A 20,953-nucleotide genomic window follows, 5' to 3' on the forward strand; every position below is an offset into this window, starting at 1 on the left:
TAGGTTTTTCTGTCCCTTTGAAAGTAAATAGATTGCCCAATACTATTTAAAGGTAATCTTTCCGAGGGAGAAGGATAAAACTTGTAAGACTGATATCTGGGCTTCTTAAGCCTGCACAACCTGAGACCTAGCAACCTGTGCAAAGTTCACCAGCCATGCATTGCAGCCTCACAGACCCTGACAATCTTTGTGGTTTCCCAGTCCCAGATAGGAAATCAGTATTGCTGCGTTAAATGAACCCTTGATGGGACACTATGCATGACTCCTGGGTTGTGTCACTTGCAAAGTAATGGGTTTGCATTTCTAGTCTATGGTGATTTCATTTAGTAGTCAAAGTGTAGCTATGCCTGTAACCAATCTAGAATACATAATAACATTTGTTTGGCACTTTCAAAATGTTTCACATACGTTGCAATACAACAACCCTTTAAGGTAAGTCAGCCCTATTACCCCCCCCCCCTTTGTAAATGTTGAGCCTGAGGGAGAGTAGCATGTCTAAGACCATCTAAGGAGTTCATTACAGAAGCGGGATTTGAACTGGAGATTTACTGTTTTGTAGCTCAGTCTCTTATCATTTGTGCTCCATTTGCTCTTGTCTCCCTTTACATACCTACTGTACTTGCATTATTTATAGTCTTAATGGTCTAATTGTAGAATTTTTCAAAGGTTTAAAATGATTGGGCTCAAAATTTGAGTTTGTACTATTTTTTAAAAAAAATATTTATTAAGGTTTTAAAGGTTACAAAAAGAAAAAATCGAAAACACCACATTAAACAAAAATAAAACAACACATCACAATAAGGGAAAAGGGAAAAAAAGAAAAAGAAGAAAACAGAAAAATAAAAACAATTTAAAAAACACAGCAAATCTTCCCATAACTTATCTTTCATTTGCTTGTTTCCTTGACCTCCTCACACCTCCCTTTTTTGTATTCTAGTTCGGTTAGCTATTTCAGCAAATCCTTTCCATCTTTTCCAATTTTTGTCCTGTAATTTATCTTAATGTAATGTAACTTTACTTTCCCTCCTTTCACCAATTAACAGTCTGTTTTTTCTTAATCCTTTATAACATTTCTGCTAAAACCACATAGCTTCATTCCAACATCCTTCTAACATTCCTTAATTTTACAACGTTTCTGTAAATAAACTTTAAATTTTTTCCAATCTTCTTCCACCAACTCTTCTCCCTGGTCTCAGATTCTGCCAGTCATTTCCGCCAGTTCCATGTAGTCCATCAACTTCATCTGCCATTCTTCCCGGGTGGGTAAATCTTGTGTCTTCCAGTACTTCGTGATGAGTATTCTTGCTGCTGTTGTAGCATACATAAAGAAAGTTCTATCCTTCTTTGGCCGACCATGCCCAGGAGAAAGGCCTCTGGTTTCCTCAGAAAGGTATATTTAAATACCTTTTTCATTTCATTATAGATCATCTCCCAGAAAGTCTTAATCCTTGGGCATGTCCACCAAAGGTGAAAGAATGTACCTTCAGTCTCTTTGCATTTCCAACATTTATTATCGGGCAAATGATAATTTTTTGCGAGCTTGACTGGTGTCATGTACCACCTGTAGATCATTTTCATTATATTCTCTCTTAAGGCATTACATGCCGTGAACTTCATACCTGTGGTCCATAACTGTTCCCAGTCAGCCATCATAATATTATGTCCAACATCTTGTTCCCCTTTAATCATAGCTGATTTCACTGTTTCATCCTCAGTGTTCCATTTCAACAGCAAGTTATACATTCTTGACAAGTTCTTAATTTTGGGATCTAACAGTTCTGTTTCCAATTTTGATTTTTCCACCTGGAAGCCATTTTTTTGGTCAAATTATATGCCTCCATTATCTGGTAATAATGGAGCCAATCTCGCACTCTATTTTTTAGTTTTTCAAAACTTTGCAGTTTTAATCTGTCTCCCTCTTGTTCCAAAATTTCCCAATATTTCGGCCATTTGGCCTCCATATTGAGCTTTTTCTGAGCCTTCGCTTCCATTGGTGACCACCACCTTGGGGTTTTATTTTCAAGCAAGTCCTTATATCTTATCCAGACATTAAACAGTGCTTTTCTGACAATATGGTTTTTAAATGCTTTATGTGCTTTGACCTTATCATACCACAAATATGCATGCCACCCAAATACATTGTTAAAACCTTCTAGGTCCAGCACGTCAGTGTTTTCAAGAAGCAGCCATTCTCTCAGCCAGCAAAAAGCGGCTGATTCATAATAAAATTTTAAGTCTGGCAGGGCAAATCCACCTCTTTCTTTAGCATCAATTAATATCTTAAATTTTATTCGAGGCTTCTTGCCCTGCCAGACAAATCTAGAAATATCTCTCTGTCACTTCTTGAAACAATCCATTTTATCCAAAATTTGCAATGTTTGAAACAAAAACAGCATCCTTGGCAATACATTCATTTTTATCACAGCAATTCGGCCTGGCAATGATAGCTTCAGATTTGACCATATTTCTAAATCCTTTTTCACTTCCATCCAACATTTCTCATAATTATCCTTAAATAAATTCACATTCTTGGCAGTCATATTTACCCCTAGGTATTTCACTTTCTTAACCAGTGTTAATTCTGTCTCCTTCTGAAACCTCTCTCTCTCAGTCACTGTTAGATTTTTCTCTAAAACCTTAGTTTTCATCTTATTCAACTTAAATCCTGCTACTTGTCCGAATTCTTGGATCAGTTCCAGTACTCTTTTAGTACTAGATTCTGGCTCCTGTAATGTCAATACCAGATCATCGGCAAATGCTTTCAATTTGTACTGTTTAGCTCCGACTTGTATACCTTTAACCAACTGGTCCCTTCTGAGTTTGTACTATGTTTTTTAAGGTGCTGCCCTTAGAATAGGAGTGCTTACCATTTCTTGGTCTGAGGACCACTTTAACCCTTGGTTAGTCCTTCAGGGGCTTCATGCCAGTGATGGGTGTGGTCGAAAGTGGGTAGTCAGACAGGCACACAACCCCTCCTCCTCAGCTGATCCAGGGTTACTGCCTCTACTCTGCTCATCAAATGAATGATTTGCTGACTTTCAAAGGCCTTTGGCTTTTTTTGTGGCCTTTTAGAAGTGGGTGGGATGTTTTTAATGTATTTCTTTTTCCTCTTGGTATTAATGTATCGGTGGACGGTTGCCATGGGAATAATAATAATAATAATAATAATAATAATAATAATAATAATAATTTATTATTTATACCCTGCCCATCTGGCTGAGTTTCCCCAGCCACTCTGGGCGGCTCCCAATCAGTGTTAAAAACAGTACAGCATTACATATTAAAAACTTCCCTGAACAGGGCTGCCTTAAGATGTCTTCTGAACGTCAGGTAATTCTTTATCTCTTTGAGATAAAGATATCTTTGGGCAAGATATGGTGGCTAACAAATAATAATAATAATAATAATAATAATAATAATAATAATAATAGTTGTTCTGAGCTCCAGTGTTGTATCTACAACCCCAGTGTTGTATCTACATCATCCCCACTCCCCTTGCCACTACTGCCAAAATTGCTGGAAGCAGGCAGCAGGGGCAGACAAACTGGAGGGGTTGGATCAGTCCCCACCCAACTTGGGGTTAGCTGCTCCCTCCCCTAGGATGTTTTAAGTCCAAAGTTTGAAAGTCACAAGTATGGGCTTGGAAGCACATGGATCCTACAGGTGTGTTCAGCAAGAAACTCACTGTTGACAGAATATTTGGTAGCAAGCCTATCAATGGCTGCTTGCCACAATGGCTACATTCTACCTTCACAGTCAGAGGCAGTATATCTCTAAATACCATTTGCTAGGAATCACAAGTGGGGAATGTGCTGCTGCACTCAGGTCCTGCTTGCTGGCTGTCCGTAGGCCACTGTGAGAACAGGGTGTTAGACAAGAGAGGGCATTGGCCTGATCCAGATGGATATTCTTATGTTGTATGTCTGTTGTTTTTATTTTAGGCATTTATATGCCACTCTTCATGCATGCACCTTCCCAAAATGGTGTAAAGTGGCCCTATTTTACAGAATATGAGTACACACACACACACACACACACAATGTATGCATGTAACAGACATTCATTTAAGTTTAATCATGTGCATTGTCCGCTGTGCAAGATTCGAAGTATCCCTAAGAAACTTGATAAAGATTACCTGTGCTTTGGATGTTTTTTTTTCTGCCTGACTTAATTATAGCACATGATTAGTCTGTCCTCGGTGGACTAATCAAAGAGATCTTAACCAATGTGAATTGCCTTGTTAGCTTTGGAGGTATGCTTCCTAGTTCTGCCAAACTTTATTGTTTGCTTAGCACTTGGAAATTTTAAACCAAAATGAATAGTTTTTTGGCTGCAATTGTATGCTACTTACATGGGAGTATGTTCCATTTACGTCAGTGGTGCTTACATGTCTGATGAGCAGAGAATTCAATCCATGCTGGCAAAACAGAGTCCTGCATGGCTGAACCCTGCCAGATGTCAGCTGATGGACAGGTAGCTGTGATTTGAGCGAAGCAGGCTTGGAGACCAACTTTGATCCTATGGCAGGCCAAGATGAGTCCATGGGCCAGAGATGCTCCACCCCTTCTGTAGAAGATCCAATAGATGTGGCGATCCCTTTCTATGCCAACAACTGCATTCCTTTGCCAGTATTCATTTGGGAGTTGTACACCAGGGATGGGCAGAGCTTGAATAGGTGGTGGGCACAGAAGAAAAGATAACTGGGCAGGCCACCTGTTCCTCTCTTTCTGCTACTTCACTCCCTCCCCTTTTTTTCTCCCTCACTCAAAAGCAATAGCATTTTATTAAGAAGCCACAGCATAAAAGTGGGGTGCTGTCCTTTAAATTTTAATCACCCCCTCAGATGTATAATGATCTTACAGCAAACTTGTTATTCCTTAACCGTAGAGGTCCTTCAGAATTAGAGCTTTAGAACAGGGTCAGCAAACTGCAGTCTGCTTTCATGTCACCTTTGGTTTAATTTAATGTGAGCACTAAGGAGGGGTGAAGGTGGATGAAAGTAGGTGAAAAGTAGGGAAAAGCTGCCCCACCTGCTTCTAACACTGGCTTTGTCCACCCCTGGCAGATTGCCCCTGAGAGAATGCAGACTTACACAGGTTTTTTTTTTTTTTTTTGAGAGGGGGTGTTCCCCACTCTTGTTCTAGAATAAAGTTTTTAGAAAGGAAAGAGTAATATTTTAGACGAAAAGGGATTAGTAGTACAACACAGCACTCATTTTAAACATTAGTTTTCAGAACACGGGGAAGTGTATATACAGATCTGTTTGAAGAAGGGAGGGCACAAATGGGCAGGCATTAGGATTGGCTTCAGCTAAATATAAAGGCTGGTTTGTCCAGATTTTGGAAGTATACCCAGGGGACCTTAAGGGAACATGGCGTGTTTCCAGAAGACTGAGCAATAGCAGTGGCTCTGCTTATGTCATAGGAATGCCAAGTGGCAAAGGATGAGTAAGAAATTAGGTCACACAGAGTCCTAGTCTTCTTCTTTTTGTAATGTGTGTTGAAGCAATTTCTGTTCAAGCTACATTGAACATACATCTGAGTAAACATGCACATTTCTGAATATGCAGTAGAGATAACTTTACATTTTTAAAAAGAAATGGTTTTCCTCTAGCCAATCCACAGATTTTGGTATTATGCTTGCAAAGATCTCCCACCATCCCGAAAACAAATTGTGAACTGTTGAAATCTAAGACAAGTTTTCTCTCTGACTTCAAATGAATCTTATAATTTAGTATGTGGGAGCATAGTTCACAGGGTCTCTAGTGTTGAACAGGCCTTATGCAACTTTTTGATAGCATCCAAGGTTGGGTTGCTCCCAAATGCTTCAAAGTCTAAACTGGTACATAATGAGGCATGAACTGGGCACATGTTGAAATATACACAGGAGGATTTCAGCATACCAAATGAGTGAAATGGTAAAGTTAAAGCAACTTTACTATGTAAAAAAGTGGCTGTGTCAATCAGCATTCTGCGCATGGCAGATCATGCTTTTCTAAGGGATATCTGTGTCCAGTTAGTGTGTCTGAAAATAAATTCACGCTGCAGTCCTTTACCCACTTACCTAGGAACAAATCCCATTGTGCTCAGTGTGAATTCAGAGTAGACGTATATAGTGCTGTGTATTAACAGTGCAGCTCTGTAATACCTACTAAGAAGCCCCACTGAATTCCATAGAACTTAATTCCAGGGAAGAATTGTAGCCGAAGGCTGCACAGACCAGTGTTGGGAAACCTTTTGCCCAGAGGGCCTATTAAGCCCAGCCTCCCTCTTCATTTAGCTCACAAGGCTGCCTTTGCTAAGCCATGCCCAACTCCTCCATACCTGGCACATCAGTGGTAGGGAGGGTAAAGACAGGACAAAGCAGTGTTGATCAACCGTGCCTGCAAAGCCCCGTGCCTTTGCAAGCACCAACGATCTTTGCCTGACGGTGCACCGTCAGAGACTGTTTGCAGGCAACCGTAAACAGAGAGGATGGATGTCTGTCTACAGACATGGCTTGGATTCATTCTACAGACGTAAACAGATATTTTTTCTGCTGATTGGTGCTGACAGCATACCTTCAAAGGAACAAGCCCCTTTGAATTTGTCATCTGATGTCATAATGATGTCATGTGATTTCCACGAGGGCAATCCCACCCTCCTGTCAAAATTGGCCTACAGTGAGGTGGGAAACCACCACTCATCAATGAAGTTCATAGCAGAATGAGTCTGGGTTCATTACTATGCCTAGAATTAAAGGCTAGGGATGCCTTTCACTAGTTCCACTAGGTGTTTAACAGTCATAGCTGTTTTGATCAGATATTGCTAATGGCATGCTATATGACACTGGCTTTGATAGTTGTTTGGGAAATTTAGCTTCTGCAGAATCCATTGACTGATTCTAAGCAGAATCTGTAGTTGGGCACTGACAACACATGCTCCAGAATCTACATGCATTACAGGCAATGGCCATTTTATGTTGGGGTTGTGTTCCAAAGCACCGTGTACTTAAGTGTAAGTGTGTATATTGGGAACACCATTGAAAAAGCCTGCAAACAGCACAATCACTCTCTTCAAACCTTCTTGCTCAAACACCAACTCTCCACAAACATCAACAGCTGGTGCAAGGGCTCCTGGGATTGCACTTGCAAAGGCTTCTTGGATTCCAAGCACTGTTTTTGCTCTGTTTTGCCCTCTCTGTTAGGGCTGATTTTGTGGCTGTGCACATATTGAATGCTTGTAAAATGTACTAAATACCAGAACAGTTCAAGATGCAGGATCTTGACCTGCTAAACCATAAATATCACAACTTACCTAAAATGTCACAGTGTCCCCTCAGTCCCTTTTATTTGTAATGTTTAATATAAACCAAGAATATCCTTGTAAAATTAATTAGTGCCATGTTTGGACAGCAAAGGTCTCTACGTTGGCTTTCCTGGCAGGCTGCTTCAGGAGAGCTGCTCTTTCCTTTTCCCAGGAACAACAGAGGCAGAGCTACTTCCACTACCTCAAACACCACAGGAAGCTTTAAACCACCCAGGGAGTGGGTGGGAACCAGTGACACCACAACTCTCTTTAAAGCCATTAGGATAGATTACTCACCCTGACTGCATTACTGCTGAGAGAAGAGAGACCTGTTCAAAAAGCACCTAGGACTGCCACCAGGGGGAGCCAAGTTATATTCTACAAGTTGAATGAGGATGCTTTTCTGAATCAAGCAAAGCTGTATCCGGATCAGTAATCAGGGGCGTCTGTAGGAGGTGGGGACAACAGCGACAGTAAGCCATATGTTCCAGATTCCTTGCTTTCTTTTCTTTCTTTTTTAAATAAAAAATTGTGGGAATTGAACTGCAAGGCCAAGAACTTTTAAAAAGAAAAAATTCTGGAGCTGTAGAATGAACCAAGTTATTGAAAAATGAAAATAATGAGATTATGAACACATGCAGATTGCTGCAACAGTTAGCATATAGATGCAATACATAACCCAATGTGAGTGGAAATTATTTTTAGTGAGATAAACACTTCTGCACCTTCAGACTTGGAGGATTGCAATGAAATTGTTTTAAGGATCCTAATGTTAGCCTTTCTTTTTCTTGTCAGCCATCCTAACTTCAGACGTAGTGTTTAATGCAGACTAGCCAATCTCAGAAATGCCAGCAGTAATGTTAAGTTGTGACAGAATTTAATAAAGTGTGACTTCAGAAAAATAGGTTTATTTTTTTAAAAACACACACATTGCAACTACAGTTTTTCTTCTTCTAAACAGAAGCAGAGATTTTTCTCCTTTTGTTCCTTCCAGTCATTGCTGATTCTGTCCTTTGTGACAGAGAAGATTTTTTTAAAGTATTCCAGTGCTAATAGAAAATAGTAGGGGAAACTTCTTTTTCCAAAGTTTTGGCTTCAACCATACCAAAGATTTCATAATTGAATTCTGGCCTACATTAACCAGAAATAGTTTCCAGAAGGGCAGAAACAACAGTGTCTGGTCACACCTTATAAACTGACAAATTTATTATGGCACAAGTTTTTGTGGCCACAAGATTCTTAGCTGTTTAATAATCTGAAAGGAGAGCTTATTCTATGTTAGGAATGTACAGTTTCCCTTTGGGACGTGCACTTGCACGTATGTACCACAAGAGGAAAGCCTCTGCCTATGAATTTAACCACATTGCAAAGTTCAAGTGCATGTGTTCCACGATTTTCAATACAGACAGGGTTTTACAAAAAAAACAAAACAAAACACTGCTTTCTTCCCTTACCTAAAACTTGATGTTTTCCATGCTATATATTGGGCTGGTCATTTTCCCAAGGGTGAGGCTACAGTGAGGGAATATATACAATTCCATCCTGGAGATAGAATTACTGATTTGCATACATCTTAAAAGGAGATAGAAAGATGGTAAAATCCACTTATAAAAGAGTGCTGCCCCCCACTGGTATCAAAACAGGCTAAGACTTTTAAATTTATGTATGCTCTGGATTTGTTGGGGAATTATGTGTTGGATTTGTTAGCTGTGGCATCTCGTTCACCTAATTCTGGCTTAGTTGGTGCTGATTTAGGGCCCATTTCCCCCAGGCAGTTTATTTTAGGAGCTACTCCTTCAGTCTTTTCTACCTTTCCCCCAGTTTTGCCCCTGCAAAACTGTACTTCATCTGCCCATTGTCATACATGGCTTGTGAGCCACATGTCTGGTCAACCCTAATGGGAGGAATAAACTCCATGAAAGGCGAATTATCATAGCAGTTCAGAATATAGGGACTGAAGTTGTGGTGCTACAGGGACTTACTAGGCAGGGGCCCTTCTCGGTAGTGGCACCCACCCTGTGGAACGCCCTCCCATCAGATGTCAAGGAAATAAACAACTTTTAGAAGATATCAGAAGGCAGCCCTATTTAGGGAAGTTTTTAATGTTTGATGTTTTATTGTATTTTTAATATTCTGTTGGGAGCCGCCCAGAGTGGCTGGGGAAACGCAGTCAGATGGAGGGTATAAATTTATTATTATTATTATTATTATTATTATTATTATTATTATTATTATTACCTTTACCTGCTACAGGGTTGCCCTAATTCCTTGTGCAAAATATTTTGAGCTCCTTACACAACTCTCTAAAACCCATTAAAAGGCATTGTGTTTCTGTCTTTTAAGATCAATGTTTCAGGTTTATTCTATGAAATGGAGATGTGTTTTCTTTTTTAATTGTTTGTAATACGAATGTTAAAGCACATGGGTTGCTTAGATTGTCATGTGCATTGTAGTTACGCAAATGGCATTTTTAATAAAGTTGCTATGATCAGCTTAAAATTAGGTGTATCCGGAATGAAGTGTTTGAAATCAAAGCAATTATACTGCACTTTATCCAAGGAAGGTTGAAAATTGGGTGCAAAATTTGACATTGCCAATAACTCTTCTGTTTGTTATATTAGCTCAGCTTACAGTATGAAGCAAATCCTTTTTGACACTGGAGAGTTTTCTAGTTATTAAAATAACAGAGGGCTAAGGAAACTGTAGGTAACTGAGAAGTCCTGACTTCCATTTTAAGAGTGACCTTTTACATGCTAGACTCCACAAAATAACTTTCGCACTACATTACCACACTTCTAACAGGGCTTACCTTCTCCACATACTTGCCTCTTGATGAAGACGATGTTAAAGTAGGCTCCACAACTGGAAACCAGGCTGTCAATTTATAAACCTGCTTATCTGGCTGAAACAATCCTAGCTTCGCATTGGTTTAGAGAGCTCAGCCTGGTGACAAATCAATCAATGCTTCTGACTGAGGAGCTGACCTACTAAACAGCTTTCTCTCCCCATCTCCTCTACCCAAAAAAGAATGTCATACAGATTTCATTGCGTTTAAATCCCGCTTGTGGTGACAACCAGGAGCTCAGAGCCCTGCCGCTGTCGCGATCAAAAGGCTTTAAAGACTTCTACAACATCCATTTTTCCTCAGGGACTGCAGTGTGGAATTAGATGTATTCTCTCTGACAGTGATCTTTCAGAGCAAGTGCAAGAAAAGTTCTTCAGTTACAGAAACCACATTCAGCAGAAGGTTCAAGGAGCTATTTTAGGGTACAGAGCTACTTAACTGAACCTCTAACCAAGAGATCTGCTATTACCAGTATCAAGGCTGATTCTAATATATTTTTTCACTGTTGTATTTTTCTATCTTTATTTTTTAATGCATTTATATGAAAAAGGATCATGGAAGACTGTCCATTGCCAATCCTGACTTTGCCAACAGCACCTTACTATGACCAGAAACCAGGAACTAGTGGATTACGGAAGAAGACATATGTTTTTCAGACCAACCTAAACTACCTGCACAATTTTATCCAGAGTATATTTTTCTCCATAGACCTAAGAGATCGACAAGGATCTACTATGGTAGTTGGAGGAGATGGGAGATATTTTAATAAGCTTGCAATAACACTGATAGTTCAGATGGCTGCTGCCAATGGGGTTGGTATATCATAAATGTGATTGCATCTCTAATACCTAACAGCTCTCTGATGTGCTGACTATTTACGTCTTAAAAGTTCTCAACATTTTGTAATGCAATAATAACACATTTTTATCTGGATGCTACTGATTGACTACTTAGGGTCAGATATGGTGATTGGTGGGATGTGGGGGTGGGGTTGCCTTAGCAGTCTTGGAAACTATAAATTTATGTTGTTCTGTAGTCTAGCTTTGAAAAGTTGGGTTTTGATGGAAACGTAGAAATATTTCCTATTGTTTCCGTGTTGTCGACAACAAATGGTTGGCTGTTCGGTAGATTTCAGTGTTAGATTAACATGTGCAAATATTGTGGTATAGTATAGTAAGAAGTGTATGATTGCTTGAGAGAAGGATTTTGTGTCATCATCTCCCTCCTCTGCTCTTCTTAGAGTAGCCAAAGCTCTGTCATTCTCCGAGCTACTCAGTAGATGAATCGACAAAGCATGTTTTCAGTTTCTCAATGGATATAAATAGCTGTGTTATGAGAATTGCTGTAAAACCATGGTGTTGGATAAGTTAGAGCGATGCAGAGTCAGCCTCCATTCTAGTTAAATCCTTATGTTAAGAATTATTTCTATCATTTGGTACAGTGTTAGAAACTGAGATATGAAAGCTAGGAGCTAAATGGCACCTTAAACCTGGGTTATGGGCGCAACAACGGAATCTCTAGGCGTGCTTTTTTAAAAACAAGAATACAAAGCTGAAAATGAATGAACTGCAGCTAAAATATTATGTTCACTTTTCACATGGTCTACTCCTTCCCCTGCCCACCCCCCTAATATTCTTAAGAGGGTCTCTTCTCCAATCTTCACAGAGTAGCTAGAAGTGGAGAGGCAGAAAAAGGTCCTCCTTTCCTTCCACTCTGCAGTTTTAATCTGAAATCTTAAGTGCAGTACTGTGCCCAGAGCTCAGAAACAGCTCGCACTAATGAAATTCCCTATCACAAAATGCGCCTAGAACAATGGGAGTTTCAAACACTGATTTGGTGTAGGGCAGTTAAATCATTCGTTTGATTTGATTGGTAAGTTTGGAAGGATAATGTTAAAATTGCATTTGAACCTCTGGTGTGTACATGTGAATATTGTTAACGCAAAAGAGAAATCAATATGCATTCTAGCCAATGGAGGTTTTCCATACACGAATGTCTGAAAACTCGCATTGGTGGTTAAATCAATTTTAAAATTAATAGTTTTTCACCAGAATTTGATATCAAGTAATTCATAAGGGCATGTAGAAGACAATGGTTGTGTTTGGATATCATACACAAGCATAGTTTAGCATGCTGATGACAAGCCCCAGGGAGCCTCAGGCTTCTGTGCCCCCTCCCAAGGCATAAGAGGGTGGAGGTGGTTCTCATATAATACTGCATTTTAATGCAGACAGTTTTGGCTTCAGAGTTCTCAGGATCAGGCAATTGCAACTGGTTATTAAACCACATGTAAACTTGGGGGGGGGGCTGAGTATGTATATTGTAGAAAGATCATTCCAAAGGTGTATCTAGTCCAACATTCTGTTCTCACAATGGCCAACCAGATTCCTCTGGGAAGCCTGCAAACAGAACAAGAGGAATAGTTCTCTTTTGCTGTCATTTCCTAGCAACTGGTATTCAGAGGCATGATCCTGGAGGCAATATACATCAATCATTCCTGGTAGCCATTGATAGTCTTATCCTTCATGAATGTGTCTAATCCCTTTTTTTAAAGCCGTCTAGATTGGCACCAATCACTGTGTCTTGTGGCAGTGAATGCTGTACTGTATAACAATGTGATGTGTGAAGGGATAACCCAATTAAAATATTTTGGAATTATCTGCTCAAAATCAGGGAAATGAACTTTACATTGTTGTCCAAATGATATCTTAGATTAGGGCAATTTATTACCAAGGGTGGTTCTTAAAGGCAACATCTTAGCAGGTCAAAAGCTTCCATGATACAATGCTTGTGGGCTTCCTATAGGCATTTGGTTGGCCAGTGTGTGAGAACAGGATGGGCCATGGTTCTGATCCAGCTGGCTCTTCTTAGGATTGTTATGCTTCAAAAGAGGTTGGTGGGCAGGGAACAGGCGCTCTTAAAGTTTTCAGCAGTATGGAGGAACCATGGTTAGAAACTCAATAATTGCAGCTGTCCCTCTCTCTCCCATCTTTGAATCTCAAAATGTTTAGGAAAGTAAATAAGTGATGAAAGTGTGTTGTTTCCTTCTCACAATTTAGACCCACAGGCTGTGAGCATTTATTTCATTTCATTTCATTAATGTTATTGAATTTATATACCACCCTATACCCACAGGTCTTAGGGCAGCGTACAGAATAAAATCAGAATATAAAACCACAAAATACATAATCAAAATAAAAACAACAACCAAATAACACCCCCCCCAAAAAAACACATTTTAAATGGGGCATAGGATGTGTTCACAGTGAACAGCTTGTGTGTGTGTTTTAATCATGTTAAAGTCAATGGATTGGATCAAGATTTAGCCATGCTTTCAGTAGCTCCATTGAAATAAATGGGAATTACCGAGTTCTACTCCAAGCCTGGCGAAGATCTAAGCCAGTGAACTAAAGTGCACTCAAGTCTGCACTGATTTACAAAGGCCAAATAGGTCAAGAGAATAAATGGAGCAGAAATTAGTTACTGTAAAATTGTAACATGAAGCTATTCAGCGTGGGAGCATGTCAGTCATCTAAGACCTTCTGTAGCAAGCCTTAAAGTGACCACAGGACTGTAGGAAACTCACGTGTGAAGGAGTACTTAATTCTGATTGCCACGGCAGGAATTTGTTTAGTGGAGAATTCCAGAGCCCGTGCCTGTCCCGTGCTGACGCAACAATTTGTACAGTTTATTTCACCACATCCCGTGCTTCTGTGCAGCTGATTGGGGATAAGCACCCTATGCTTGCTGTACAAAGATTGTTCAGTAGCCATTGGATGATACAAACTCCCTCACTTAACCACACTTGGCCTTTCTCTGTTGTGCTACAGTTGGCACCAATTGTCAACAAATTTTAGAATGTCTTGTACTTGTGGGATTTATTCTTAAAGTTGAAGAGCTCTCCCCCTCCGCCCTCTACTCCATCACTGTCATGCCATTTCTTCTATACCTTTGCCACTGCTCTGCTCATTTGTTCATTTGGGCCCCTTTCTGCTTACTATTAGTCTTTCTTTCAGGGTATTGGCCACTAGGTGTGTTAACTTTCTTGAGCTCAGCTTCCAAATCTGTCAGTAAAGTAGCCCAGATCCAATTATCTTGGTAGACCTACACACACTGGCCATTATGGACTGGATTCAGTTAAGTAGGTGTGCTTGCAGGAGCCAGGGCAACAAGGCCCACTAGTGCAATGGGACCCCTAGTCAGCCCCGATTATCAGCTGGTCTGGAGAACCACCAGAACAGCATGTGGGATAAGGAGAGGAGGGGGGGGTCATTTCATCAGGTGAACTGAAATGCTTGCGACTGGAAGAGTGTTATGTTGACTTCTCCTGCAGGGTTGTATCCAACTAGGTTCTACTCAGAGTAGACCCATTGAAAGTAATAAACCTAAGTTAGTCATGTGTATGAACTCCAATGGCCTCCTCTGAGTCGGACTAGTATTGGCTAAAATCCTATATACGGTATCCTCCAACTGAAAAAGCATGATACATTTTTTTTAAAAGGGTTACTTTTCCATCTCACCCAAAATCAGTGCTGTTTTAGAAGTGCCAGAACTCACCAAGAACACCTCCCTTGTTCTCTTATAATGGCAATGGTGCCCACCTGAGAGGCGCCGTAACTGAATTCTGGCTGAAAAAGAGCCCTGCCAAAAATTACAACTATAACAGAACAAAGAAACCAAAAACAGGACTTTTTAATCCAAATGATAACTAGACTGCAATTTAGTTCATAGCACACTTGTTTAAAGTCTATTGAAACTGGTTATTTTGTGCAAGTAATTTAGTACACAGCTGCTACACTTGTGGCTTTAGTTCTAGAAAGCTCTTAATTTAGCAGTGTTTTAGGTCATGGAATTTAAGACCAGGATCACCTCACATTATTTGTGAGTGTCATACATTAAATACAATGTTATTAAATGTTTTTACTTCTGTGAAATGTTTTTCAACATCTGGTAATATATTTATGGCCTTCATTCATCAGTAGTTGTGGGGGTTAAATGAAATATGCTTCCAAGGACATCTGCTAATATAAACTTCTTATGAGATGAACATATCACGTCTTAGGTGTGAGCAGTGGTAGGTGATAGAGGCAGGTACAATTACCTCTTTAGGAATGATGAATCCAAAGGATTTCCAAATAAGACCACAAATACTTGAGAAGTGATTCATTACCTTTTATTCTGATTATTTTTCACTGGCTCCTATGGGACTACACTACTGTAAATGGTTGGTCAGTTAAGTAATGTATTTTCCATTTTTTACATGATGATTTAATTTAATTAAGGGAAATTAATACGTTAGTAGCTCCCTGACTTGGCATGCCTAGGCAGTGATATCTATAATTGGACTTGTAATTATAGGATGGTTTACAGGGCCGTAGAAGCCACATTTAGACTGCTGATGTATCGTTCCGGTTTCCTTCCTGTCATATAGATGTTCTAAAGAAGAAAATGGTACTACAGACAGCAACTAGCTTGACTGGGGAATCTGATCTTTACTATTTAAGGGCCCAAGAGCCAGCCATGTGAAAAGAAAAATGGAGATGTACTCTGACATGAATTTGATTAAGAACATAGGTAACACAATGCAATTTAAAATGACAGAATCCATCCAGGTTGTATAAATGGATCTATTTTGAATTGGTATTTCAAATAATCAATTTATTTTCCACTTTAGGAAATGCAGCAGATGAAATATGTTTTGCTTAAACATTTTTCCTTGATCTACAGAGAACTCTTGTGTAGTACATGATGAACCCTCCTTCTTGGAGCTTAGAAAATGCTATAATGTAGATAGTAGTGACTTGTCAGTGGTGTGTGTGTGTGTGTGTGTGTGTGTGTGAGAGAGAGAGAGAGAGAGAGAGAGAGAGAGAGAGACTGAGTATACATATATATATATATATGGATGATTTCATGGTTATGTTCTGCTAAGGGACATTCTTTACCTTTGGGATGTACAAATGAGCTGTTTGGATAGCTGCAGGAAATGAGATTGAAATGTGCATGTCTAATGTTTGAGTTGTAACTTACACCAATTTCTGCCCTCTCCCGTTCTCCCTCCCTCTCAGTCGCGTCCTAATTGAGCAAGTTCCTATGAACTTACACAGGAGTCACAACAAGCTATCAGTATACTTACTGCTCCTGAATATGGCCAGCTAAGTCAGAGTTCACATAGCTCTCACCCCAAGGGCTCAGAAAAGAGACACAAAGCTCTTCTTCACTCTTAATAGGAAAGCACCAGAATACCTAAGTGGGGAGAAAAGTACCAGCCCTATTTATCTTAAAAGCAGGCAGAAAACATCAGAATGTTGCCGGACTTGAGAAAGTGTGTTGATGAGATGATTTGCATTGTTGATGAGTATTGATGAGATCAGTTGCATTGTTCTGTGTTAAAAGATAAAAAAACGATCCTGTTAGTTTTGAAAAGGGGTCAGAGTTAGTACCTAATCCTTAAACCAGGTTAGTGACATAGCTCGAAATAGCTAACTACTATTGATGGCATGTTCATGGTATTCCCTAGGTATGTTAACGATAGGTCATTAACAGCAGAATTGGGGCGTGAGCCAAAAGATTGCCCCAAAAGCACATGATCTCAGTAAAAGCTGCTGAGCCTTTAGCCCCTTTTTTGTGCGAACAATATTTAAAACAATTCATTTTTACAATATATTTATATATACAGTAGCAGCATTTATTTTCATGTTACCAGTGCATTTCCTATTGATTCCAATTATTTAAAATAAGTCATATACAGATGTCTTAAATAGAATATAAAGAATTAATAACAAATATTAAATAACATAACTTTTAGAGAAGGCTAAAGTATTACACTTACACCATTCCCTACGCAGTTGAACTGCCCCACCCACAGCTGTTCAAAGTTGCTTGCTTATATATTACGCAACTGACCTCCATTTCTTCAGTCTTTCTTTATAATCCCCCTGCTTCTTTAATGCTATTATTAACATGACTATTGTCACTTGCTCCCATGCCCTACTGACTGATTCCTCCTTATGAGATTCATAGTTTTCGTTCCATGCTTTTACATGCATAATTCTTGCTAAACCATTGGACAATCTTGGGTAGCTAACATGCCTCCACTCTTCAGGATTTCTGACTCTGACCCAGGATGCTTGGGTAAGAATCTGTGGCAGATGTTCTCTGGAGCCAGCATTATAAGTCCCCATGGCTGGTGCAGATGCCTTCTCTTTCCTCTTTTACATAACGGTACTTTTGAGTGTCAGAGGCAGGGAGAAAATGGGTCAAATATTTCTGATGGGTCAAGGTCTTGATAAGGCGGCAGATGTTTGCGAACATACAAAGGGTTGAATAAAGACTTTCAGGGAACAAGTTCTATGCACAAAACCTTTCCCCTGGAGAAAAGGTTTGTATGTATTGGGGAGGGGATACTTTCCACGAATTTTTCCTTTCTCTCCTGAAAATCTGCTATAGAGTTGGGTGATCCTCCTGAACTGTGGGAGGGGTTGCATAAGGGGAATCCATGAACATGGCTTGCATCCCTCCAGTGGAGACCCTCACTGGATTGCAGTCCTTCCCATAACTAGTTGGAGTTCTGTCTGTGGAAGAGCAAGATTGGATCAAACTCATATTTTATTCATATTTAGTGGAAGAAAGTACAATGGCTCTTTGGCTTCATTGGTAGTGATAGGCAACTTGATGAACCATACTGGATTTCTGTGATAAGTTTTACAATCAAGGAATATGCAACCATACAGGGATCAAACACATGACTTTGGCGTTATCAGCACCACACTAACCAACTGAGCTGACTTGTTGGCTTGAGTGACATGAACAGAAAGTATATATTAGTGAAAACCAAAACTTAGCTGTATAGTTTACCGTATTTTTCGCCCCATAGGACACACCGGCCCATAGGACGCACCAAGTTTTTTTGGGGGGGAAATAAAGAAAAAAAAATTTATTTCCCCCCAAGGTGCTTGTGGGGCCGGCAGCAGGGAGAAGGCTCTTCTCCCCACAGCCCGCCTGCAGACCAGGTCTGGGGACAGAGGGAGGACGCACTGCGCCTCCCAACTGTCCCTGGAGCTTGCGGGGCAGGCAGCGGGGAGAAGCGCTCTTCTCCCCGCCGCCCGCCTGCAGATCAGGTCTGGGGACAGCGGGAGGACGCGCTGAGCCTCCCAGCTGTCCCCGGAGCTTGTGGGGCTGGCGGCCGGGAGAAGCACGCGTCTCCCCGCCGTCAGCCTCCAAACCACATCGGGAGACAGCGGGATGGCGGCGTTCCGCTGTCCCCCGACCTTGTGGGACTGGCGCTGCGGCTCTCCTGAAGCCTGGAGAGTGAGAGGGGTCGGTGCGCACCGACCCCTCTCGCTCTCCAGGCTTCAGCGAAAGCCTGCATTCGCCCCATAGGACGCACACGCATTTCCCCTTCATTTTTGGAGGGGAAAAAGTGCGTCCTATAGGGCGAAAAATACGGTACTTTATAAGGGAAAGGCCACTGGTTGCAAAAGAAAAGCAGGTACAATAAAGTTTCTGTTGGAAAATATTTAATAGAAAAGAAGTACAGTGAGAACTGCTAAATTTCACTTCCTTGAAGCAACATAGAAACACTCAAGATACACTCAGTGCTTGTCTACACTTCTTCTTGCCTTGAAAGCACCACCTCAAGTGGTTTACCCCTTGGCCGCTCCTGTCCCAGCAAAAATGCATTGTTTAACTCTAAATAGGAACAAACTGCAATCTGCAGAAAACCCAGTTGTTGTTTGCTCAATTGAGTGCTAAAGAGCAGTCTCCTTCCCCAGGAAAAGCACCAGGACAAGAGGAGGTGTGGATAAGCCCTAAATACGTGCAGTAATACAATAGAGGCTACCTAGAAGTGATCAGAAGTCTTTTGGCATTTCAAATACATAGAATGTGACCCTACAAAGATATATGAGTTAAGTTAAGAACAAAGTCATAAGTTATGGAGAAATTTTTCTTTTTCTTTTTGATTATTTGTAAGTATTTATTTTTTATAATCTTAACTTCCATATAAATAAAACCTATCTTTAAAAAGTTATGGTGGAATATTAGAGCTCAAAACAAACTTGCTGCACTCCACTTAGTGCATGGAAAAGTGCCTTTAAAAAAAATGCAGCACAGTATTTCTAAGAATCTTTGAAAGGATTTGCTCATATAGAGTTAGCCAGCATGATGCTCTGCAGATGTTGTTGGACTCCAACTCCCATCAAGGATGGGAACTATAGTCCTACTTTTGCAGGGCACTATGTTCGCTATCCTGATGCATAGCAACCATTTTTTAAAAATGTTCATAAGCCGTATGTCTCTAATGCACTGCTGTTTCCCCTTCCCTTGTATTGTTCTTTCAGATTGGCCATTTAGTCATTGGACAGAATGGAATCCTTTCTACCCCAGCTGTGTCCTGCATTATTAGAAAAATAAAAGCAATTGGTGGCATCATTTTGACAGCAAGCCATAACCCTGGTGGACCTAATGGGGATTTTGGCATTAAATTCAATACTTCAAATGGAGGTGAGTACTTCTGACCGCCAATCCCACTCATCAACTGTGATTGCCTTCGTCTTGACTATTGTTAAATCCATTGGGTGGGCTGCTTCAGGGTAGAGCAGAAGTTGAGGAAAAGGGAGAGGGAGGCAGTTTGAAGGGGAAACCAGGAAGGAATTGCAGAAATTGAGCAGTGCAGTTAGAATGCTACACTTAGTTCCAGCAATGCCACAGCACTTGTTCTGAGGCAAGGATAGCCAATGAGGTGCCCTCCAGAGGTTGTTGGACTACAACTCCCATCAGTCCCTGCAAGCATGGATAATAGTTAGGGATGATGGGAGTTGTAATTATTGGTACCACATTGGCTACCCTTGTTTTAAGATAATGCTGCATTTACTACTTTTTTACCCAGACACATCTTGCTTGGGTTAAAAAACAAACAAGGTTTTCCTTAAATAAAAACAATGATAATATAACTCCATTTAAGGTGTTGTTTCTTCTGTGATCTACACTGCCAATACATACTCATTTTATATGAAGATAGGAGTGACTTGTCCATTTAAATACAAAACTCTCTCTCTCTGTGTGTGTACACACACATGCACATACATACATACCTTTTGTATTGTAGGATGTTGTAGCTTTCTTTTACCACTTATGTGCTGGGAATTATGCAAACAGTTTTGTGTTAATGTTCTGAGCACATATATTAAATCTACCTCCTTATATCATTATCTCCAGAGGCACACTCTTCTATCTCTGACTTTGAGAGCATATCTGAGCATATCTTTTGTGGTCTGCCATAAAAATCTGTTTTCCCCTAGGGCCTGCTCCCGAAGGAATTACTGATAAAATTTTCCAAATTAGCAAGACTATTGAAGAGTATGCTATATGTCCAGATCTAAATGTAGACCTCAGTACCATTGGAAAGCAGCAGTTTGACTTGGAGAATAAGTTTAAACCATTTACAGGCAAGTAAAATCCATTTTCTCCTCTTATTAATGAAGGTTCTCATTTGCAATAGCTTAGCAATTTAAATATTGTAGTATTATTTCAACTTTGAAAGCCTCAAAAGGAAACATTAACTGGACTGGGTTCAGACATGCTTGACTTACTTCATTTCCTTGCTTAGAGTAGACTTACAAATAATCATGACTAAACTCTGGATCCAACCCATATTCTCCTGAATGAGAGGACATGTAATCAGCCCAGGCAACAAAGACAAAGACATGTATGTTTTTGGTTTTGTAAAAAGCTAACTTGTTTGGTTCCATTTTGAACTACCAATTGATCTATCAAAGTTTGCCTCTTACGTCCATATCCCACTTTTACAATTTGGTAATTGTGA

General features: G+C 40.1%; 1 protein-coding gene and 1 long non-coding RNA gene across 2 annotated transcripts in view; one reads left to right on the forward strand and one right to left on the reverse strand.

The window, feature by feature from the left end:
- The window catches only part of LOC310846431, a 46,091-nt gene extending 30,536 nt beyond the window's left edge, over window positions 1–15,555 (reverse strand). Inside the window, exon 1 of the long non-coding RNA XR_014565294.1 lies at window positions 10,096–15,555. This is a non-coding gene — a long non-coding RNA (uncharacterized lncRNA). The remainder of the gene's footprint in view (window positions 1–10,095) is intronic.
- PGM1 (phosphoglucomutase 1) overlaps window positions 1–20,953 on the forward strand; it is a 32,571-nt gene that overhangs the window by 2,305 nt on the left and 9,313 nt on the right. Inside the window, exons 2-3 of the mRNA XM_083742873.1 lie at window positions 19,470–19,632; window positions 20,430–20,576. Of these exons, the coding sequence (XP_083598999.1) occupies window positions 19,470–19,632; window positions 20,430–20,576 (310 nt within the window). The remainder of the gene's footprint in view (window positions 1–19,469; window positions 19,633–20,429; window positions 20,577–20,953) is intronic.

This window comes from Podarcis gaigeae, assembly GCF_964106915.1.
Source record: "Podarcis gaigeae genome assembly, chromosome: 6".
In the NCBI taxonomy this organism is placed as follows: domain Eukaryota; kingdom Metazoa; phylum Chordata; class Lepidosauria; order Squamata; family Lacertidae; genus Podarcis; species Podarcis gaigeae.